We start from the raw sequence: 24,558 nt of genomic DNA on the forward strand, positions 1-24,558 counted from the left end.
GGCCCCGTAGTTCTGAACAGTCCCACGTCGGCCATGTCTCACGGCACAGCTGGAAATGTGGTGTGCCCTCATTTAAAGTCAGCCCACCCCGCGCACGCTGCTCCCCAGGCCCGCGCACTCTTCCCCTGCCCCCGTCCGGCCGGTCACTTCTCCACCGCGAGGCCTCCGCTCCTGTGCCCAGCTCAGAGCAGCTGTCCCCATCTCGGCTCTGCGGTCTGCTCCTTCCACCCCAAAACACTCTTTTGTCTTTTTGCCAGCACCTCTCGGAAGCCGGCCACTGGATGAATGTACTTGGGTATTTATTTGCCATTTCAGGCAGCAGAAAAAAAATTCCATGTGGGCAGGGCCTCGTCAGTCCCACTCACGGGGTGAAATCCCCAGTGTCCTGCCCACAGCGGTTTCTCCATAAGAAGCAGTCGTGTGAATAGTTACCGTTTTACAGGTGAATTCATTATATTTTATTTTTTGTGGTACTGGGGATTAAACCCAGAATATCCCTACCTCTTGCTAAGTTGCTGAGGCTGGCCCCAAACCCGTGATCCTCCTGTCTCAGCCTCCCAAGTGCTGGCGTTGTCAGCGTGCACCACCGCGCACGGCGTGGGTGAGTTTATTTGATGGTGAGACTTGGAAAGCCCCGGCGGCTTGGAGTCCGCGTGACATCAGGCCGTGGAGAAACCCCCATGTGCTGGCTTCTATCTGGTCTTATTTACTTAATCTTTCTCAACCTCTGCTTTACAGAAGAGGAAACTGAGGCCCAGAGAGGTGGGCATGGTCACACGGCTGCTAAGCAGCTTGAATGTGACATGCCCGAGCCGCACAGCTGCCAACGGCAGAGCTGGGTGCGAATTTGCTGGGAGTGCATTTGAGCGGGTCGGTTGCAAAGTCTATGTACCTCGGGGGCGCTCAGCTTGGGCAGTGCCGAGCTGCCACCCAGCAGCTCTGTAAACACCATGCCATTTGTACCAGAATAAAAATTCCATGTGGAGCCAGGCATGGTGGCGCACGCTTTAATCCCAGCATTTGGGAGGCTGAAACAGGAGGATCGGGGCTCAAGGACAGCTTCAGCTACTTAGACAGACCCTTTGAACTCAGTGAGACACTGTTTCAAGATAAAGAATAAAAAATAGGGCTGGGAGTGTAGCTTAGAGGTAAAATGCCCCTGGGTGCCATCCTCAGTAACACACACACACACACACACACACACACACACACACACACACAAATAGGGCTGGGGTGTAGCTCAGAGGTAGAATGCCCCTGGGTTCAATTAATTCCCAGTATACAAAAAAGAAAAGAAAAGAAAAGAAAAGAAAAGAAAAGAAAAGAAAAAAAGTTAAGAAAGAAAAGAAAAAGAAAAAAGTCCAGGCAGATTGTACCAGGCACAATGAGGTGACAGGGGAGGCCAGCTTGGCTGCTTGTCCAGGGCAGGACAAGACACACAGACACACAGACACACAGACACACAGACACGCACACAGAGCTGCCATGCACACAGACTCTCTAACTGTTGCTAGGGCAAGATAATCCGGTGTGCGCTCATTCCCAGGGGCGCGGACAGGCAGACTGCAGAGGCGGCCCCAGGAGGGGCGACCTGGAGTGGGGCAGGTGGGGCGCAGCGGGCATCCAGGACGGGGACGGCTCCTGCAAGGTGCCGCCAGGCTGGCATCGCCGACCTTGCCACTGGTCGGTCAGCTATCGACCAGCCATCTGCATAAGCCCAGCAGGCACAGCGCCAGGTGGGCGTGAGTGGCCTTACTTTTCTTGTGGCTGTAGAACTTGTCCTCAGAGCCGTCCTTGGACTTCTTAATGATCAGTTTCCCAGACTCCACATCCACCTTTAGCTGCATCTTCTGAGGAATCCCCAGGGACTCCGACTTCACCTTCACACGGGAAGAGACGCGCTCACTGGTTATTCTGGCTAGGCTTTTGTGGCACCAACCTGTCAGCCCACTGTCATTATTTATGTCATTTCTTTATGTTTCTGGGGACTGAGCCCAGGGGCATTCTACCTCTGAACTACATCCCAAGCCCTTTCTACTTTTTATTTTATTTTATTTATTTATATATTTATTTTGTGGTACTGGGGATGGAAACCAGGGGCATTCTATCTCTAAGTTACATCCCCAGCCCTATTTTTTAGTCTTTTTATTTTTTGAAACAGGGTCTCACTGAGTCACGAAGGGCCTCGCTAAGGAGCTGAGGCTGCCCTCGAACCACGATCCTCCTATCTCTACCTCTCGAATGCTGGGGATGACAAGCGTGCACCACCATGCCTGGCCTCTACTTTTTATCTGTATTTATTTGGTGGTACTGGGGTTCCTGGAAACCCTTCTACCTCCGGGCTATACTCCCAGACCCATTTTATATTATTTTTATTTGGAAACAGGGTCTCTTAAGCCAAGGCGGCTGGCTTTGAACCTGCGCAATCCTCCTGTCTCCGCCTCCCAAGCGCGGGGATGACAAGCGTGCGCCACCACGCCCGGCTGACTTTTTATTTTGAAGCAGGGTTTTGCTAAGTTGCTGAGGGCCTCACCAAGCTACTGAGGCTGGCCTCGAACCTACTATGATTCTCCTTTCTCAGGCTTCCAAGTACTGAGATTACAGGCATGCGCCGCCATGGCCAGCCTGAGCCCCTTGTCTCTAGAGGCTGGGTGACCCTGGGTGGGCATCTTGTATGCTGCTAGCTCCTCGCCTCCCCATTCCCAGCCTCCCATGTGCACACTTAATGGTCTCCCTATGCTCAGAGTTGGGGTGAGCTGGGCTCCCCCACTCTGTGCCCAGCTGTGCAACCAACAGGTCTGGCAGAGGGAACTGATGAACTCTTAGAGACGCGTTCACTCCCAGGTTACTGTGACAACACTCACTAACCAACGTGTCATCTACGTCCAGAAAGGTTTTAGTAATAAACTCCCGGGCCTCGTACGGCCACTAGTTGAACACTTGCTGATAATTAGAAGAAAGGACGCCTAGGTGTGCTCAGAAAATGGCCATCTATCTTTTAGAGGATTATTCGCAGGGCCTGAGGGACTAGGGGTGGGGAGCGGGGGTCTCCCGCTGGGTTTCTGAATGCAGGGATCCAGCCGTGCTGGGTGCACCGAATCACTGGGGATCCTTAGAAAAACAGGATCTGGACGCACGCCTGGAGAGTGTGTGCCAGTCACTCTCCAGGGAGTCACAGGAACTGTAGTTCTCCAACGCCGCCCTTCCCCACGCCCACTCCACACGGGGACACCACTTACATCCAGTTTAATATCACTCTTGGCTTCCATACTGGAAAGGACAAAGTTGGCGGCATCTTGGGCGGATGGGGAGTTCTTCCTTCATGGCTTCCCCATCAAGAGGAATTCCTGGATGCTTCTAGGCATCCTGGAGGTTGAGCCTAGTGGCATTCTACTTCTGAGCTACACCTCCAAGCCTTTTTTATTTTTTACTTTGAAACAGGGTCTTGCTAAGTTGCCGAGGCTGGCCTCAAACCTGCCATCCTCCTGCCTCAGCCTCTCAAGTACTGGCATTATAGGTGTGCACCACCACGCCCGGCTTCTAAGAGCCGATTCTAATGTCTAACCATCTTTCCAGAACGTGATTCAGCCCTGTCCTTCCCTAGCCCCAGCCTAAAGCCCTCTTCCCACAGGGACCGGGATGCTGCCTGTGTGGGGCCCGAGGCCAGGCTCCCCCGCCACGGCCGCTTACCTCAAAGGTGACCGGAGGGATGAGCGAGCGCCGGTGCGGAGCCTCGGGGCCCTCGTGCAGCAAGGCCTTGACCTGTGGGCAGCGGTGGGGGACAGAGTCAGCGGGACCCAGGGCCCACGGCCCCCGCGCTCCCGTGCAGAGGGGCCGCCGAGAAGCCAGGAGGAGTGCGCCTTCAGTACCTTGTCTTCGATGGAGGACAGCAGGCTGGTCAGTTGGCTGAGCTTGGCCACCATGTTGATCGGACTGGCCTCCCCAGGCACCTGGGAGACAAAGCGGGCGGCTGAGCTGGAAGGAGGCTGTGCTGCGGGCGCCCCGTCTCAGCTCATTCTGCCCTCCCCACACCCCAAAGACCACCCACCGTTGTTTCCCTTTGCGGACGAGGATGCAAATCCTCAAGGCCAAAACCCAGACCTCCACTTTGCTGGGCTCTCCTACGGCACTTCTACTCCCACCCCACCCCACCTCGGCCCACCCAGCTGCCGGACTCGGGAGGCGGAGGCAGGAGGGTCGCAGTTTTGAAGCCAGCCTTGGCAACTTAGTGAAGCCTTCGGTAACTTAGTGAGACTGTTTCAAAATAAAAAAACAGAAAGGGCTGGAGATGCAGCTCAGAGGTGGAATGCCCTGAGTTTAACCCCAGTTCCCGAAACCAACAAAACGAAAAACCGGAGGCTGGCTGTTTCCCCTAGAGTACATTCTGCAAACTCCTTGCCCTGTTCTCGAAGGCTCTGCACGCTCTCGCAGCCCAACCTGGGCCACTGTCACCCCCGCTTCTCATCTGCCAAGAGCCATACTTGCTAAGAATTTCACCTGGGAAGGGCCGCCCTCGTCATTCAGGTCTCTGAGCCACAAGGGCGCCTTCCCTGACCACTCTAGCTGAAACAGCCACCAGGTCATCTCTCTGGAATTACCCTGCGTTGTGAGCTGAACTCATCTTCTCCGCTTACAAGCTCGCTGTAGGTTCCCCTGCTAGAACACAGGCGGTGTGACATCTAACCAGGAACACTGCCATCAGCCTTGGTGCTCGGAACGGTGTGCAGCCAATAAAGATGTTCAGTGGAGTTCTTTTATGAGCCCCGGGGCCCAGAGAGCTGAAGTCACTTGTCTGAAGTCACGCAGCTAATAAGTAGCAGAGCAGGACCTGTACCCGTCTGCTGGGCACCCAGTCCGTGATCTCAAGCATTTATTGACAGAACACACATTTATGAAGTACCCAGTCTAGGCCAGACATGCTGCCAGGTGCAGGGAGTACAGTGTTAATAAGATAGCATCCTTTGGGGGTATATTCATTTCGAGTCACCCCTCCGTGCCAGTCTGGGATGGAGCTGTTCCTATTCTCTGTATTTCTATCTTTTAATAAACTTCTTTAAGTCCTCAAAAAAAAAAAAAAAAAAAAAGATAGCATCCCACGCTGGGAGTAGAGGTAGATGCTAGTACTTAGGAGACTGAGACGGGAGGATCGAAGATTTGAAGCCAGCCTCAGCAACTTATTGAGACCCGTGGCAACTTAGAGAGACTCTGCTTCAAAATAAAAAATAAAGAAAGGGCTGGGGGTGTAGCACAGAGGTAGACACAGGTATGTCTAACTTGAACACCTAGCAAAACGGAGAGTTTTCTTTCACCAGCCACGTGAAGTCCCTCCACCTCCCCTCTGGTTGAATGTTTCATCCAGCCCATGCTTTGACCTCAGTTTCATACCCAGCTTTAGTATACCATCTTCTCCACCACCACCAATAGCATCACCATCAGCAGTACCATCAAGATCATCACTCCGGCCTCCACTGCACCATCACAAATCACTACCACCACCACCATCAGCACCACAGGCAACGGTACCATCGTCTCCACTCCTACCGCTGTCCTATGATTTGAATCCCCCGTCCCCACTTCATGTGCTGGACACCTATCCCTGAGTGTCATAGGTAAATAGTATTTGAGAGGTGGGACCTCTGGAAGGTGACTGGGCTTTGCCTTCTAAGGGGATCGCTGGGTTCTCCAGGAAGTGGCTTGTAAAGTGCTCTTTCCAGCTCTCTTGCTCTCGGTCTTGCCATACCATGCCCTCTGCCTTGCGATGGGGCAGTAAGAAGAGCTATCACCAGATGCCTGGCAGAGGCAGGTACCAGCTCTTAGACTCCCAGCCTCCAGAACCACGAGCCAGGAAAAAAAAGAAAGAAAGAGCTGTATGCTTTACAAGTCATTCAGCCTCTAGTAGTTGGTTATAGCAACAAAGACAAGACTAACACACACCGTCACCTGCCCACTACTACTTCCACCAGCCCCGCCACTCATCAGGTCTCCACGATCGCCATCACTGCCATCACGGCAGTTAATATTTGTCAGTGTCTTCTCTGACAACTTTTTGTTTTTTTTGACTTGCTCCTTAACAAAGCTCGCAATCTATCTACAGTTATTAATAACCAGGGAAATGGCTCCACGGAGCGAATCAAGACTCAGGGAAAGCAGAGAAGGTGCGTGTGGGCTGAGGAGAAAGGCCGCTCGGGAGCGGGCGCCGACACGCCCCTGACTTGGCTTCTTTTCTTCATAACACACTGAGAAGATGACGCGGATCCCTGCCTCCTTGGTGACTTGGGTGAGCCGCAGGCACACAGAGCCCTGCTCACTACCCCGGGCAGCACCAGGCAGCTCTATGCTGGGGCTTGCCCTCTCTGGATTTCTGACTTTCTAGGGGGGAGTCTGGCAGAAACTTGAACAAAAAGTGTCAGAGCAACGCTGGAGCTTTTCCGTGATGATAATGATTATTTGATGAATTCCTAAAATAACGGGGCACATTTTATATCCTCATACGCCTGGGTTCTCCCCACCCTGTTTTGCTCATGGGTGAACAGGAGAGTGGGGTGCCTACAGGCACGCTCCACCTGAGGCTGAATGGAGTCTAGCACGGTGGCTCCGGCGGCTGCGATTCGGGCAACACCTGACACCGTTCTCGTGGTCAGAACGGGCCAGTAGGTAGAGGCCGGGGCACAGGATGGATCCCCACAACCAAGAACGATCTGGGCCAAAACGTCACTAATGCTCAGGTTGGCACAACTCACAGCGCAGCCTCCTTACTGGGTGGACCAGCCTGGGTGTCACCTGTGAGTTTCCAACACCAGCCCAATTATCGCTCCCTCTCCCTCCCTTCCTTTGTACTGGTGGTCAAACCTCTGAACTATACCTCCAGCCCTATTTATTTATTTATTTATTTATTTATTTATTGCAGTACTGGGAATGGAAGACAGGGCCAGTCTACCTCCAAGCTCCACCCCAGCCCTATTTTTTTATTCTTTATTTTGAAACAGGGTCTCACTAAGTCGCAGAGGGCCTCACTAAGTAGCTGAGGCTGTCCATGAACCGCGATCCTCTCATCTCAGCCTCCCAAATGCTGCGATTACAAGCATGCGCCACCACGTCCAGCGTTACTTTTTTATTTTGAAACAGCATCTCATTAAGTTGTAGAGGGCCTCGTTAAGTTGTTGAGGCCGGCCGCAAACCTGAGACCCTCTTGCCTCAGCCTCCCAGGTTCCAGGCTGACAAGTGTGCACCACCACGCCTGGCTCCTACTCGCTTTTTCACTGGGCCTTTCCAAGGGGGACGCAGGCTTCCTGGAAGGTGACCAATTCCTTTTCTGACCCAGGCTCTCCCCTGCCCTCAGTCTGACTACATTGCATTTTACACACTCCAGCAGCCCTCAAATAAACTCCACATGGGGGTCTGGGTGTCACAAGGGCCAGGTGACCCACACTGCCTGCCTTCTAGGGCTAGGAGCTCATGCTGGTAAGAGTCAGCCTCTCAGATGTCAGATACGCCATCATTCTCACAGGCATCCCAACCAGCAGGGTAGGACGTTGCTACACACCTCTCCCCCTACATCTCAGGGAAGTAAGGGTCTGTGAGGACGAGTCATATATATATCTTCCCCCCATATGTGCGTGGCGCTGGGGACGGAACCCAAGAGCATTCTACCTCCAGGCAGCCCTTTTTATTCTCAAACAAGGTCTTGCTATATTGCTGAGGCTGTCTTCAAACTGTGATTGGTTTTTTTTTTTTTTTTTTTTTTTTTTTTTGCGATACTAGAGATGGAACCCAGGGGCATTCTACCTCTGAGCTGTACTCTCAACCCTACTTTTATTCTTTATTTTGAAACAGGCTCTCACCAAATTGCGGAGGGCCACGCTAAGTAGCTGAGGCTGGCTGCACACCTGTTATACTCCTGTCTCAGCCTCCCAAGGTCTGCAGCCAGCCTCAGCAAGTTTGTGACGCCCTCCCCAACTTACTCAGACTCTGCTTCAAAGTAAAAAAATAAAATAGGGCTGGGGGTGTAGCTCAGAGATAGAACGCCCCTGGGTTCAATCCTCACTACCAAACAACAACAACAACAACAAACCCAGGGTCTCATGGAAGTTGGGGGAAGCAAGACCATCGCCCACCCCAGGTCCCCGCCTCAAATGCCAACCCTGTGTCCCTGGTAGCAGCGCTCTCCTCTCCGATCTACTCCGCTCAAAATATTCTGGTGTCTGGCGGGGCCTCTGTTTTGCCTAGATTTGCTTTTACTTTCTTGGAAATTAACCTATCGCTCACTTCAAAGAAAGCAAAAAATAATTTTTCTTTCCTGATGTATTTTTTCAGTTGTATAAATAGAACACAAATGCATGTTTCTCTGTAAAAATCTCTGTGGAAGACCAAAATAGACCACCTCGAAATATTCTCTTGGGCATATTTCAAGATGGCTATTCACAGACACTGCAGCTCAGAAAGTTGTCCTTTCGTTAGAGAAATCCTCGAAGCCAGCTCCTCGGTAAAATTAATGGTGCGGCAGGCAGGCCCCTGTCCTGTCTGGGTGTGAGTAACATCCCACCCAGAGACACTTCTGTGCAGCCTTCACCTGTGTTTTGTTTTGGTACTGAGGACTGAACCCAGAGGAGGAATTCTTTTTTTTTTTTTTTTTTTTTTTGATGAAACTAAGGATTGAACCCAGAGGCATTCTACCTTCAAGCTATACCCCCAACTCGATTTTATTTTTTTTTGGAAACTAGGTCTTGAGAGGTCGATGAAAGTCTCTCTACTTGCTGAGGCTGTCCTCAAACCTATAATCCTCCTGTCTCTGCCTCACAAGTACTGGAATTACAAGAGTGTGCCACCATGCCCGGTGTGAACCCAGGGGAATTTTACCTCCAAGCTACACCCTCAGTCATCTTTATTTTGAAACAGGGTCTCACTAAATTGCTGAGGCTGGGAGCCAGGTGTGGTGGCACACGTTTGTAATCCCAGTATTTGGGAGGCTGAGATAAGAGGATCCGGGTTCGCGGACAGCCTCAGCTACTTAGTGAGCCCTTTGCAACTCAGTGAGGCCCTGTTTCAAAATAAAGAATGAAAAATAAGTCTGGGGCATAGCTCAGAGGTAGAATGCCCCTGGGTTCCAACCCCAGTACTGCCAAAAATTAATAAGTAAATAAAAATAAATTGCTGAGGCTGACCTTGAACCTGCAATCTTCCAGTCTCAGCTTCCCCAATCCTGGGATTATAGGCACACACCACCATGCCCGGTTTCGCCTGTTCTTCTTTGAGATGGGGTCTTGCTTTGTTGTCCCCAACTCCTGGGCTCAAGCAATCCTCCTGCCTCTACCTGCCCAGCAGCTGGGACTACAGATGCGAGACCAGGGCACCCAGCTCACCCACCCTTCTGACACTTAGGTACGGGTGAAGCCTTCCTTCCTCCCCCACCCCACCACTATGCCCAACTTCAAGCTCTGTGCCTTTCTGCGGCCTCAGGACAGTCCAGGACCTCACCTCACAGGGACCTTCTCTGCATCTTCTGAGGTTTGCATGCATGTGCATGTAATACAAACACATGCGCCTTTTGTCCTGTTAATCTTCAGAGAATAGAGGGGAAGTTTTAACTCCCTCACAACACAAGCAAACATTGAGGGCAAACTCCCCTGGGCCCAGGCCCCTCCCCCACCAGGCCATCCCCTGGGGATGCCAGGAGCCCGGAAGGTAGGTTTAAATCCTTCCGGTGTGATTGCCCCATGAGCCTCCCTGTTCTTCACCCAGCAAATATGGCTGGGGAGCTTCCCCAGCAGTGCACCCAAGGATAGAATCCTGTACCTTACTGCCTCTGCTATCACTTTACATTGACGTGGTGTCCTGTGTTTTTGCTTCTAGAGACAAAGCTACAGTGCGTATCACTGTCAGCGTCTTAGTGCGCGGACAGGCCCCAAGGTGACTGCCTACAGGTGCGCGCAGTTAGCGTTCCCATAGCCTCTCGGAAAATCTGTCCACTCCCACAGCAGAGGCCCGAGCCCGCGAGCATCCCTGGTACCTTCCCCACACAACAGCAGGGCCCTGACTCAGGGGCGGCCGTCAGCATCACCTTTGCGATCTGATGAGCAGACAGAGCTCTCCTGTTCAGAACGTTCTTTCTGAATCCTAGCCAGGGGAGCTTGGGAACCTTTTCAGGTACATATTGCCTACTACCAATCTGTCTTCAGTGAACAGCACGGTTTATAGACTCTTCATATATATTGGGTTGTTTTAACTTATGTTTTAGAGTTTAAAAAAAATCATACTAGCCAGGCAGTACAGTGGGTGCCGACAATCACAGTTGCACTGGGGAGGCTTAGGAGGAAGACTGTAGGTTTGTGGCCAGCCTCAGTAACTTAGCAAGACCCTCTCTCAAAATAAAAAATAAAGCCAGGCGTGGTGGCGCACGCTTGTAATCCCAGAATTCAGGAGGCTGAGACTGGAGGATCATGCAAAGGGCCCACTTAGTGAGGCCCTTTGCAACTCAATGAGACCCTGTTTCAAAATAAAGAATAAAAAATAGGGCCAGGAGTGTGGCTCGGAGGTAGAATGCCCCTGGGTTCCATCCCCAGTACTGAAAAAAAAAAAAAATTAAAAAATTAAATAGGGCTGAGGGTTTAGTTTAGAGGTAGAATGTCCCTGGATTCAATCCCCAGTTCCATAAAATAAATAAATAAAATAAAATGGCTGAGGGTGTAACCCCCAGTTCCCAAAAATAAAATAAAATAAATAAAAGGGCCGAGGGGCTCGGAGATTGAACACCCATGGGTGCAATACAACAAAGAAAGCATTTTTTAAAATAAATAAAATAAAAAACACTGGGGTATAGCTCAGAGGCAGACTGGTCCTGGGTGTAATCCTTGGTATCCACAAAAAAGTAGGAATTGAGGCTCCTCATACACCTTCCTTTCCTAATGAGAAACGACAGGAAATGGACTCTCTCACGGCCTCCAACTTCGATTTCAAATAAGCAATTTGGCTGAGGGGCACATAATTTGAAATCGTTATCCTTCAAATCAGAATCTGGCAGCGAGAAATACCTCGTGGAAAGGGCCGGATACTGGAGTTCCCACCCCTCACCCCAGCGTACATGTCTGACTAGCAAAACGGGGTGGGCAGTGCTCCCATCTCTCCTTCTGAGCCCCGAGATGCGGGCTAACTCATCCCACCTGCCCGGCGTATCCAGCTCATCTTCCCAACCCCAAGTCCCTTTACCTGCGGTCGCGGACGGAGGCCGGGGGAGAGCTGCTGGTCAAACAACGTCTGGAGGGACTCCAGGGACGGGAGGGTCCGGACGACTTCCCTGGGGGCCGGGGACAAGGTGAAGATCAAGCGTTAGTGGGGCCCGAGAGAGGCGTCCTAGGCATCTTGGGATCTAGCTGGAGACACAGTCACACTGGGCCTGCAAAAACCCTTCCTTCAGGGACAAGCCCGGGCAAAGATTAATCAGCCAGAGCCGCCCATCCACCGACCCCCACCCGGTCCTATTCCGCATCAGACTGGAGTCCACACGTAGCCCGGAGGAGTTTACCCGGGTGTGGGGTTGGCCTCTAGGACAGTGCTGCCTAGAGAAAACTCAAATTTGAATCCCAAGCTACTCGGAAATCACTTAAGAATCCTTGTTTCCCAACTTTTAACATTTGTGCAAATCACACACACCTAGTTTAAAATGTAAATTCCTGGGCTCCCGGCTGATAGATTCGGAAATCTGCATGTTAAATCTGAGGGCTTCCAGGTAGGGGGAGGGAATCTGAATTGGGATGCAAATCCGCTTCCAGCAGCGAGCTGGAGGTCCGGGGGTTTTTTTCTGTGTCAAATCCGGTAAAAATTCTAGGGCTTTATAATTTGTTCCCTTCACACCTCTTTCTGCTGTGTTCAAGGAGTTTTAAGCTTGGTGAGCAGACAGTCTTGAGTCCAATTCTTCCCTTGTTACGCCATCAAACACTAATCGTGTTTGCACACGCTTAACATTCTAATGGTTTCAAAATACTATCGAGTAAACGTGCCAAAATCAGCTGCTACGTGTCTGGGTTACTCTGAGATCTTTGCTATTATAAAGGCTGCTCCGAACAGCTTCCTTCATATAATTTCTCTTTTTATTTCCAATTATAGAATTAGGAGAACCAGAGATTATGGATCTTGGTCAGTACTGCCAAACTAGTCCCAACCACCTAACGGGGTCACCAGCGCTGTTCAGTATATGTATATGTATGTGTATGTGTATAGTATGTGTGTATGTGTGTATACATACATATATGTGTGTATGTATATATACACATATGTGTATGTATGTACACACACACACACACACACACACATATATTGGGGATTGAACTCTGGCGCATTCTACCTCCGAGCTCCATGCCCAGCTCCTATTTTTTATTCTTTATTTTGGAACAGGGTCTCACTAAGTAGCTGAGGCTGGCCCAGAACATGAGATCCTCCATCTCAGCCTCCCAGGTGCTGGGATTACAGGTGTGTGCACCCCGCCGGGCTTCAATGTACTTGGATTGGTGCCTTGTTAATCATATCTCATAATGCGGCTCAGACTGATAGACGCGTACAGACACACTGGTCCTGGTGTGTCTCCCTCTGGTCCCCCCATTCTGCTGCCCCCTCTTCCCTGCACATATTGAAATCGGTGTCGTCACACGTGCGCACGCAGTATTTGAACTGCTCCCCCTCCTCTCCTCCCTCCCCTGGCTCAGCCTGGGATCACAGGCCTTGGCCACCGCGCCGGGTTTTGGCCCTTCTGTTCGCTCAAGTACAACAGACCAGGCTTCCTGGCGTTTCCAGAGATGTTCTACTGGTCTCTCTCATTTATTTGAAGTCTCCTTTTGTTTTCCAGTGTTTCTCTTGTTTCCACATAGGAGAGAAAACATCTAAACCTTTCTGAAGCTGGCTAATCTCAGTATAATAATCTCTAGCTCCACCCATTTTTCTTGAGTAAAATTCCACTGTGCATCGATACCACACTTTGTCTTCGATCTGTTTATTCTTTCTTGCTCTTTCTCTTTCTTAATACACATAACACTGCAAGGCCCTCCCTTGGACCCCCAGCAACACACACACACACACACACACACACACACACACACACACACACACTGGACTTGCACACCTTCAATTTCTAATGCTTTTACTACATATTCTGGTTGATTGATGGAGTATTCCTTCCTCTTTGTATAAACTATTTATCTCCTTTGCCAATTTTCTGTCGTGAATTTTGCTAGTATTTTTAGATATTGCTATCAATTTTACATATCGCGTGGTTTCTTACTTGATCTAGGCTTCATATTTTCTCCCATTATTATGTTACTTCCATCCTAGATGGTATGGATTTCATTATAAAGTGACTTGTGATTTTTTATTCTTCAATTTTTCATTTTTTTCTGGCTAATTTTTTCACTTACAATACTTGGAAACCTATCATCGGTATTCACTAGGGAGCAATCATTTGCTTACCTTAAACCTGTTCTCTAACTTTAAAAGATTATGTCCCATGTGTTGTTGCGGCTGTTGTGCTTCATTTCCTACCTCGTCCAGATTTTTTTTTTTAATGCAGTGGAACTGAGGGTTGTTTTCTTTCCCCTTCTCCATATTGCTATTTAATTTTGTGCAGCTTGTCCTTCTTTCCACAGTTCTCTCGGGTCAGAAGAGCTTCGCTGCACCAGGTCTTCTTGAATAGGGTAGAGTTTGTTTCCAGGTTGTACAGAATTTATTCAAATCAATCCAGGGCTCTCTGTGTACTAGACAGTACCACGTTTTAGTATTTGCAATATTTATAGTTTCCAGGATGGCAGTTAGTTTACTGGCTTTAAAATAAAATAGTCATCCCAGGGCTGGGGTTGTAACCAGTGGTAGAGTGCCTGCCGAGCATGCGGGGGCCTAAGGGGGAAGGGGGGAGAGGGGCCGGGAGGAAGGCGAGGAGGAGGAAGGACCACCCTCCAGACCTCTTTAGGGCTGGGCGGAGGGGAGGAGGGTGTGAGGATGGAGGGGAGGAGGTCAGTACTGGGTGGGCAGCCGGGCTCTGGCTTCCCGTCCCCTCAGCCCCGGCCCCGCTCTGCCTCTCTGATGATGCACTATCTTTCTGCTGGCACGGGGGTATTCTATTTAAATTTCCATTTCATAAAAGAATTCTGAGCTAAAACATAAAAAATGACTTCAGAACATGTCTTAGCAGCAAACAGATCTCTCTGGTTGTTGTTCTTTTTCAGAACGTTATCCCAAAGCACAAATACGCACAAACCAATCTCTAGGTTTTTCTAAGAACCATGCCTCCTCCCTTTCTACTTCTGCCTTTCGGCTTGAGGAAATTCAGCTGGCTCCCAGATACACTGGAGGCGTTGGTTCAGGTCAGGATATTTGAGCAAGGGTCTTAACCCAAGGATACAGGAGACGGGAACTCCTGACCCAAAGACAAGAGAAATGAAATTAGGCCAAAGAGTACAAGCACCAGCAAGACATTTTTTTTTTTTTTTTTTTTTGGTATTAGACATAGAACTCAGGGGCATTCTACCACCAAGCAATATCCTCAGCCCTATTTTTTTTATTCTTTTTAAATTTTTTATGTTTTTGTTTGTTTATTTATTTAGTGGTGCTGGGGATGGAACCCGGGGGCATTTTACCTCCGAGCTACGCCCCCAGCCCTATTTTTTTTTTTTTTTGTCTTTTAATTTTTGACACAGGGTCTCACTGAGTTGCGAGGACCTCACTCAGTAGCTGAGGCTGTCTGAGAACCGCGATCCTCCTGTTTCACCTCCTGAATGCTCCTCTGGTCTCAGCCTCCCAAATGCTCTGATTACAAACTCAGGCCACCACTCCGGCTCCCGCAAGACCTTATTGAGGAATTTTGCCTCAAGGAGACAGAAGACAGCAAGCACTGAGGGGGGAAATCCATGCTCCCACCCCCAACAAAGAGAGGGCGGCTGGTCTTGGGGCACTTTGGGGCCACTCTGCACTAGGCCTGGGTCGATTTGATTAAGAATAGGTCGGTGAGGAAAGGCAGAGTCCCTAGACTGTGAGAGTGTGGGGTGGGCGTGGGACAGACAGTAACAGATTGTAAACCAAGGCTGCTCTGCTCCTCTGTCCTTTGTCCCTGTGGTGGTGGCCGTGTCAGGACGACTCAAGAGCTGGCCTGACCCTGCAGAAGGTGTGTGTGTGTGTGTGTGTGTGTGTGTGTGTGTGTGTGACTGGGGATTAAACCTAGGGTCATCCTACCTCTGACCTACACACCCCTCCCCCCAGCCCTACTTTTATTTTGAAACAGAATCTTGCTAGGTCGAGGAGTCTCTACTTGCTGAGGCTGGCCTTGACCCTGTGATCCTCCTGTCTCAACCTCCCTGTGCCCAGTGCCACCAGGCCTGGCCATTTTCTTTCTTTATTTTTGCTTGCTAGATTTTGTCTCTTTTTCTTACTTTGCTTTAGGAAAAAAAAAAAAAGAAAAGAAAAGAAAGAAAAAAAAAACCCTTATACAGTATTAAATAATCAGGTGAGAAGCAGCATCTAATTTCCTTTTGTTAAGATGTTTAATAGAACGATTTAATGGTTCCCTGTCAAGGGTAATTGGTTTTACACTGACACGTGTTGCATTCTTAAGAAAGTATCCTTTAAATAAATCCTTTTTTTTTTCAATGAGTTTTTAATCTTAGGAATGAAGTTAAAATTCTACCTCTTGGGACATCTATGCAAATGACTCCCTTATCTTTCACAGTACTGCTAAATCCCAGTGTTTCCTTTTTTTTTTCCCCCTTAGTACTAGGGATGGAACCCAGGGCATTCTACCTCCAAGTTACACCCCCATCCCAATTTTGTATTCTTTATTTGGAAACAGGGTCGCACTACGTTGCAGAGGGCCTAAGTAGCTGAGGCTGGCCACGAACCTGCCTCCCAAGTACTGGAATTACAAGCGTGCGCCACCACGCCCAGCAATCACAGTGCTTTCTGTGTGTTGACTCTTGTTTGCAGAAGGGGGTCAGAGCTGGCCCTCGTGACATGTTTGTTGAGTGAATGTTGAGTGACTGAACTGAACACACGTGTTCTGAGTTCGTCGTTTCGTGGGACAGCATCTGCAGGGATGGCAGTGGGGAGGGAAACGTAATTTTGTTGCTACCTAAGATTTTCTAAAATTCCATCAGTCAGGGAGCCAAGACTCCAGGCCTGGCGGCACTTGACCCCCGAAAATGAAGACAAGTATGCAGAGGGTTTAAAACATTCCGTTGCCTCTAATTCTAAGTGAAGGTAACTGGTTGGTGGATGGAGCTGCGAGCATGAAGGAAGCTTTGTATGCCAGCTCCAAGTACCAGAGAGGTAGGCAGGTGGGGGAAGCTGCCGTCGCCATGGCGACGAGGCCGGATGCTGGGGGAGTCCACAACAACGCTGTTGGGGAAGCTGCTGGTGTTGGGGAGTCGGGGGGCAGGGAAGCCTTGCACAGACTTGAAAATAGATTTCCTCTGTGACAAGGACACGGCAGAGATCAGAATCTCTGTCAAAGCAGAATAAAAACTTGTGAGCAGCCATCATGAAAGGATGTGTTTTTTGTTTTGTTTTGGTAGCGCTGGGTGTTAAACCACGGGCGTTCTACCTCTGAGCGACATCCCCTAACTCTACTTTTAAATTTTCAAACAGGGTCTCACTGAGTTGCTGAGGCTGGCCTCTGCACCTGTGCTGTTCCCATCCCAGTCTCCCAAGTTATTGAGATAAGACTGTACCACCACACCCAGCTATGAAATGATTCTTATTTTATTTTCCCTTTTTGTGGTGCTGGGGATTGAGCCCAGGGGCGTTCTACACTCAAGCTACCCCCCAGCCCTATTCTAATTCTTATTTGGAGACAGGGTATTGCTAGGTTGCTGAGAGTCATGCCATGTTGCTGAGGTTGGTCTTGAACCCGTGACCCTCCCCTTCTTAGCCTCCCAAATTACTATTACAGGGATGCACCACGACGCCTGGCTTCTGAAATGATGTTTCCCCCAAAAAAAGAAAATGTTATTCATATATGTCTTCCCCTGATGAGAAAAAATTGATAAGAACAGCATCAAATGAAACAAAATTTATCATGGAGACATAAAGCTGATGGTTCTGGGTCGAACTGACTGTAGATGACATTGGCTGGAAGCCAGTTTGCTGGAATCTTGCCTGGCTGGTCAAGCGAAGGATAGCTCAAGTTGTTAGAGAAATTATTTGTCCAGTTTACCAAAAAGGCCGATTGTGCTTTAAAGTCTGCCAGAGGAAAGTTGAATTTGGTTACCGCTAATGCAGATTCCCTTCTGTACACAGTTCAGCTGGAGCCACAGGGTCGCAGAGGCAGCACAGGCCCAAGTCGCCTTACCAGATGGCGTGCCAGTCTCCCAGCCGAAATGCCCACCTGTCACCCTGACAGACGTATTTTGGCTCCTTGTGACTTGTGAGTGTGTGTGGGGGAGTACTAGGCATTGAGCCCAGGGGCACACCACCACCGAGATACCGCCCCAGCCCTTTTTATTTTTCAGTTTGAGACAGCATCTCACTCAGCTGCCCAGGCTGGCCTTGGGATCCTCCTGCCTCAGCCTCCTGAGCCGGGAAGACAGGAGCCCAGCCCTTTGTGACTTCTTTCGATGCTGTGGAATGTTTGTTCTTTTACCTTAGCTTCGAACATTTCAAATATTCTTTGTGCCACATGCGGTTCACATACTCGTAACCCCAGTACTTGGGAAGGTGAGAAAGGAGGATCACGGGTTCGAGGCCAGGGTCAGCAACTTAGTAGACCTTGTCTCAGAATATAAATAAAATAAAATAAAATAAAATAAAATAGGGCTGGAGCCTCGCTTGGAGGTAGAACGCCCCTGAGCTCAGTCCCCAGCATCTGTCAATCATCCATCTCCCTCCTGTGAGGCTGGTGATGTAGCTTCACAGCGACTCAGGCCTCTGCCCAGCACCACTTAAGATCTAAACAAAATGCTCACTGCGAATTCTTCAGATGGCATGCCGACCTTGCTTTTGCATTTCTAACAATTTAAATGTAATCAAATGCGAAGTTCATTTCAAGGTTAATGAAATTCAAAATGTAAAGTCAAAAGAATCCTTTTTTTAAAAAAAAAATAAGAACTTTTACCACTGGTTGCTCAGTGATTCAGTATCGAAAAACTGATCAGTTTTCAGTATAGAAAAACTGATCTTTTGGTGAATTGGCTCATTTTAATAACTGCCGGTACTGGAAATCTTGGGCCATCACGGCCCACGCAAACGAGAGAATGACTTTAATTTATTTCCTCTTGGTGCCCGAGGTGCTTCAGTAAGAAGACAGAGCCGCAGCCGAACACCGAAGGGCTGGACGAGCAAGCGCCTCCGCTTCCCAACGCCCGAGCAGCCAGCCTCAAACTAACTTCAGTTAAAAAGCAAAACGGCCCGTGGTGGCGCACGCTTGTCATCCCCGCGCTTGGGAGGCAGAGACAGGAGGATCACGCAGGTTCGAAGCCAGCTGTGCGCGCTGGCTTAGGAGACCCTGTTTCCAAGTAAAAATATAAAAATAGGTCTGGGAGTGAAGCCCGGAGGTAGAAGGGCTTCCAGGAACCCCAGCTTGCTTAGCATGCACCAGGCACTTGGTTGGATCTTGAGTCCCACCAAACACACACACACACACACACACACACACACACACACACACACACACACACTCACAATATAGTTCAGATTCTATGAAAACAAAACCTTTTTTTTTTTTTTTTTTGGTGGTACTGGGGTTCCTGGAAACCCTTCTACCTCTGGGCTACACTCCCAGACCCATTTTTTATACTTTTAAAATTTGGATACAGGGTCTCTTAAGCCAGCGCGGCTGGCTTCGAACCTGTGTGATCCTCCTGTCTCCGCCTCCCAAGCGTGAGGATTACAAGCATGCGCCACCATGCCAGGCCTAAAACCTTTTTTTTTGTCATTGTTGGTGGTGGTGGCAGCGGCGGTACTGGAGATGGAACCCCCGGGCATTCTATCTCCAAGCTACACCCCCAACCCTATTTTATTCTTTATTTTAAAACAGGGCCTCAATAAGTTGCTGAGGCTGTCCTCAAATCTGCAATCCTCCTGTCTCAGCCTCCCAAGTACTGGGATTACCGGCTGGCCCCACTATGCACACCACGAACCCTCCTCAGCCCTGTCCACCGCACACGTTCTATGAAGGCACAGGGACGCTGGGACATGGGACAGCTCGGGGCTCCATCTGAAGAACTGTGCCCAGCCGCCCCGCGGGCACCTTACCCGCACAGCTCCCTGCAGAGCAGCGAGGTCAGCTTCTTGAGGTGGGGAAGGCTGCAGGAGCCTGTCTTCACAAAGTCGGAGTCCAGGGCGAGCTGCGTGCTCAGATAGTCTTGGATGGCTTTCAGATGCTCTTCCGGAAGCCTGAAAAAGAAAAAGGGAAATAAAATAGCTGATTTCTTCCTCCTCCTTCGTCCTCTTCCCCCTCTGTCCTCCTCCTCCTCCTCCTCGTCTGCATCTTCTGTCTTGGAAGTTGAACGTAGAGGCATTCTACATCCGAGAGAAACCCCAGTTCTTTTCCTATTTTTTTTTTTTTTGAGACAGTGTCTCGCTGAGTTTCTGAGTGTCTTGCTACGTGTCTGGAGGCTGACCTTCTCTTGTTCCTTTGGCTAAACCAACACCGGCATTCACAGCAACAACCTGGACAAGTTGAGGACTGTCAGTCTGCGGCTGAGCTGTGGCCCTTCAAGAACATTTGCAGAAACGTGCAAAGCCAAAGTGCCCTGGGTCGTGCTGCAGGGAGAGGAGCTAGGCTCAGGGCGGTCCCAAGAGCAGGTCTCTCTCTTGGGAGGAGTACCTTCGGGTATTGCTGGAAGGCAGGGACAGGGCTAGGGACTGGGAGATTGTGAACCTTTAAAAAGAAGACAAAGAGCCGGGCATGGTGGCGCACGCTTGTAATCCCCGTGCTTGGGAGGTGGAGACAAGAGACAGGAGGATCACGCAGGTTCAAAGCCAGGAGGAGGAGTCTGGGAAATGCACTGTGGGGTTGTTTCCCTGGCCTCTCAGAGGGCTGGAGCCCCAGGGCTGAGAGGGTGAGCTGGTCTGGAGATCCGAGGAGGCTTTGGCTCACAGGTCAACCTCAAATTCAGGGCTGAAGGCTCTTTGGAGCAGTGCCTGGAGAGCTGGGAGTCATCCCAGGCTCCACGGGGGATCTGTGTGAGTACCGGTGGGGCTGGGAGGGAGAGCGGATAGAAGAAATAGGGCATAAGCAGAAAAGAGTCAGAAAGGAAGGACCAGGAAAATGTGCCTTGAGTGTGGAAGCCTGTCCAAATTTCCCAGCCGCCGGTCACTGCAGCCCGCCGGCCAGGCCTGTGGGTCCCAGGGTTCTGGGAAACTGGCAGATCTTGTACGAGTTTGTCCTGAGCACTGTTGGCTGTCCTGGAAGGAGCACCCTTGACCAGGCAGCAGAGGCCACACGAAACAGGCTGGTCACTCACTCACAGAACACCAGGGGAGCCGGAGAGATGTCTGTTGACCAGACAGCGAAGGCCACACGAACGCCCCAGAAGATGACCCAGACCACCAAACGGAAAGCTCATTTGCTAATTTTTTTTTTTTTTTTTTGTACCGGGGATGGAACCCAGGGACATTCTACATCTGAGCTGCACCTCCAGCCTTCTTTTATTCTTTATTTTGAAACAGGCTCTCACTAAATTGCAGAGGGCCTCACTGAGTAGCTGAGGCTGGCCGCCAACCTGCGATCCTCCTGGTTCAGCCTCCCAAGTACTGGGATTCCAAGTGTGCGCCACCACGCCCGGCTCACGTTCACGTATGATAATCTCCCACGTTCACGTATGATAATCTCCCGGGGCTCTGTTAACCGTCCTGCCTGGGGGTAGTTTAAGCAGGAGTGATACATGGTGGTGAGTGGAGGCCCCGCCAGGACCAGAAGATACCAAGATGCTCTGAAGTCTTGCGTTTGATGTTATCCACACACACCTCCTCCTTCAACTCTCCGAAGTGTCCTGTGAGAGAGCAGGCATGGAGCCTCCACACGCCTTTCACTTTCCAGGTGGTCTATGCTCTCCCTGAAGGCAGACTTCTTACTTGCCCGAAAAAACCCTCATTCTATGTCTCTGGCTTGTGCTGAAATTCTCTTCCATCCCTTAAGCCAAGGGCCTCGCGATCCTGAGTTGAGCGCCCGTCCCTCCCACACTGGGAACCCCGCGCCCTCAGGGGATCGGCTGTTTGGGTAGTGACTGTCCAGGCTTTGCCCCTCACCACCGATTTGCTCCCTGTACACACTGGCTAGGGAGAGGCAGAGTCCAGAGCAAACGTCCTGGGGAAGTCAGCTAGAATCTGAGAAGTCCTCTACATCCTGTCCTCTAGCACCTTTTGTCCTGGTAACTTTTTTTTTTTTTTTTGGTAGTGGGGATAGAACAAAGGGGCTTTTTGACCTCCGAGCTACACCCCAGTCTTTTTTATGTTTTTGTTTTGAAATAGGGTCTCACTAAGTTGCTGAGAGTTTCGCTATGTGGCTAAGACTGTCCTTGAACCTGTGAGCCTCCAGTCTCAGCCTTCCAAATACTAGGATTACAGGCATAAGCCACTATCCCCAGCTTGTTCTAGTAAATTTGAGTCTTTGTTTCCATAACAATAGCTAATATTCCCCCCCCCAGACAAAATGGACACTTTTTTTTTTTTTTTTTTTTTTTTTTTACAGAACTAGGGATTGAATCCAGGGACATTCTACCTCTGAGCTACGTACCATTTTTTATTCATTATTTGGAAAGAAGGTCTCACTAAGTAGCTGAGGCTAGCCCCGAACGCTTGGTCTCAGCCTCCCAAGTACTGGGATTACAAGCCTGCCCCACCACGCCCAGCTTTCCACTGTTTTCCGACCTTGCTATTAATGACTAGGGACTCTATGGGCCAGCACAGATGTTGACTGCAGGCTTGCAGTGGCCATTCTGGGGGCCTCGGGTTGGGTAGCACAGCCGGCCTCCAGGGCCCGGCCAGGCGAGGACTCACCCGCTGGTGTCCATGCTCTGCAGCCGCTGACACAGCACCTCGGGGAGGCTTGGCCGGCTGGGCTCCGCCGTGGTGGCGGTGGCGGTGGTGGCGCGGGGGTTCTCAGCTGAGAGCAGGAGCTCCTTGGCCTCGCAGGGCCCAGTGGATAGGGGGATGTTTCTTGGTGGCAGCTCGGGCGGGGCCATGACGCTTTCTAAGGGAAGAATGGCAGGGAGGTCACTGGTAGGATGCTGCGTGCCCCAGGGGCAGAGGGCCGGGTGGCCCAGGACCGCTGACCTTGGATGGACCAAGCCGCTGGCGCAGCAGGGTGGGCTTGGCCACTGCAGAGTGCAGGCCAGGTTGTCAGGGCCTCGGCTCTTCTCTCTCACCCTGACCCCTCTCTTGCACCTATCTCCAGCTTCTCTCCTCCTTCCCCTCTTCCCCCAGACCCTGACAACTCTAAAAGGGTCCTCGCAGAGCCGGGAAAGGCTGGCTTGAGAGGTGAGACCTTGCCTGTCTCCTTTAGGATTTTCTTCCTGCATGAATGACCTACAAGCAAAGGCCTCTGAGGCCCGTGTCCAGGACTCCTGCCCAGGTCCCTTCCTCCTCCCAGTGTCCACCTCTCAGTCCCCGGCCACAGTGTTGTTCGGGGACTTTGTTCTTTTTTTTCAATCCCATGGGGGTTGAACCCAGGGACATCTTATCTCTGAGCTACACCCCCACCCCTTTTTATCTTTATTTTTATTTGGGAACAGGGTCTCGCTAAGGTTCTGAGGCTGGCCTCAAACCTACGATCTGCCTGTCTGGGCCTCCCAAGTACTGGGATCATAGGCGCGCACCACGAAGCCAGGGGATGCTTTGGCTTTAACGCAAGAGCACTTCCCTCCTCTGGGGTTTTGAAGATGGCTGAGTCTGTTTTGAGCCCCAGCGCCTGGCAACCCTTTGAGAGGAGCAGAGCCAAGCTGGACACTTAGAACTGAGGGACTGAATTCTGCATGGCTCTTGGTCGGGTCGACCCCTGCCTGGCTCCTTTGGGGAAGTGCAGCCAGCCGTCACATGACCCGGCTTCTCTTTTGGGACCTCGCCTGAAGTGCGTCGGGGTCTCTCTCTAGACAGGGTCCCAGGGGAGCACAGCAGGTGGGGCGGGTGGCCAGAGGGAATTGAGGGGTGAGCTGCAGAGGACACAGCTGCAGGTCAGCTTCTCCGAGGTCAAGGCCGCCAGATGGCCCTGGGACCCTGGGGACATCTAGGGCACCCACGGCCATGGCCTGGGTGACAGACCAGACTGTAGACCCACCCGGGGAGATGTTGGCTATGGCCATGTCCCAGTGGAACCCTCCGGACCCCTGGAGGTGCCTCTCCATGGGACCCAGGTGAGCAGGAGGTATGCGGCCCCATGGAGCTGCGCCCTTCAGGAAAGGCTCTTCACCTCCCTTCGCCTTCTCCTCCCCCAGGGCTGGTGAGGTGGCTGTCCAGTCTGTCCTGTGTGACCACGAAGAGGGGGTGTCCAGGGCGGTGGACAAGAAGGGCTGGCTGGCTCATAAGCCAGCCTGCCGAAGCTGATACATAGGGCGCCCAGGGACAGGCAGAAGCCAGACCAGGAGTGTCAGGGTTTCTGGTCTAATCTCTGTCTCTGGGCACCTCGAGTGTGACCTGACATTCTGAGGTAGCCCACAACCGTGAGCCTCGCTATTCAGGAGGCTGAGGCAGGAGGATCCCAAGTTCAAGGCCAGCTTGAGCAATTTAGGGAGGCCTTCAGCAACTTAGCAAGACTCTATTTTAAAATAATAATAATAATAATAATAATAATAATAATAATAGCCTGGCATGGTGTCGCACACTTGCAATCCCTGTGCTTGGGAGGTGGAGACAGGAGGATGGTACAGTTTAAGCCTCGCTGGCTTAAGAGACCCTGTTTCCAAATAAAAATATAAAATAGGTCTGGGAGTGTAGCCTGGAGGGAGAAGGGTTCCACCCCCAGTACCACCAAAAAATAAAAAATAAAAATAAATAATAATAATGAATAAACCCAGTTTGGTGGTGCACACCTGTAATCCCAGTACTTGGGAGGCTGAGACAGGAGGATCACAGGTTTAAGGTCAGCTTTAGCAGCTGAACAAGGTCTACAGCAATTTAGCAAGATCCTCTTTGAAAATTAAAAAGAGGCTGGGCATGTTGGTACACTTGGGAGGCCGAGACAGGAGGAGCATAGTTCACAGCCAGCCTCGGCAACTTGGCAAGGCCCTCCGCGAACCTGTTTCAAAATAAATAAATAAATAATATAGGGCTGGAGGTGTAGCGCAGAGGTAGAATGCCTCTGGGTTCAATCGCGGTACCACAAAATAAACAAACAAATGAACAAATGAACGAATGAATGGGCTGGGGTGCAGCTCGAGGTGGAATCGGGAAGGTTCAATCCCCGGTACCAATATAATATGAATAACAACAATAATAAAAAGTAAACAAAAAAGGCAGCTCACAGGACACCTCTGGGTTCAATCCCTAAGGCCACACACAGAAACAAAGCCACTGGCGTGTGGTTTCCTTAAGAAGATGAGCCTTTGGAGAGCACGGCCGTCCCCAGGCCTGCTCTGGGCCGGCTTCCCGCCGTCC

The 24,558-nt window shown here is 50.6% G+C and overlaps 1 protein-coding gene across 1 annotated transcript in view; it reads right to left on the reverse strand.

Annotated features, from left to right (window-relative positions):
* INPP5D (inositol polyphosphate-5-phosphatase D) overlaps positions 1-24,558 on the reverse strand; it is a gene marked incomplete at both ends in the record, with an annotated part of 120,797 nt that overhangs the window by 46,700 nt on the left and 49,539 nt on the right. The window contains 6 exons of the mRNA XM_080689298.1: positions 1,757-1,880; positions 3,691-3,762; positions 3,870-3,950; positions 11,203-11,290; positions 19,219-19,359; positions 21,967-22,159. Coding sequence (XP_080545424.1) covers positions 1,757-1,880; positions 3,691-3,762; positions 3,870-3,950; positions 11,203-11,290; positions 19,219-19,359; positions 21,967-22,159 — 699 coding nt within the window. The remainder of the gene's footprint in view (positions 1-1,756; positions 1,881-3,690; positions 3,763-3,869; positions 3,951-11,202; positions 11,291-19,218; positions 19,360-21,966; positions 22,160-24,558) is intronic.

This window comes from Muscardinus avellanarius, assembly GCF_963383645.1.
Source record: "Muscardinus avellanarius genome assembly, chromosome: 2".
NCBI classification, from domain to species: Eukaryota; Metazoa; Chordata; class Mammalia; order Rodentia; family Gliridae; genus Muscardinus; species Muscardinus avellanarius.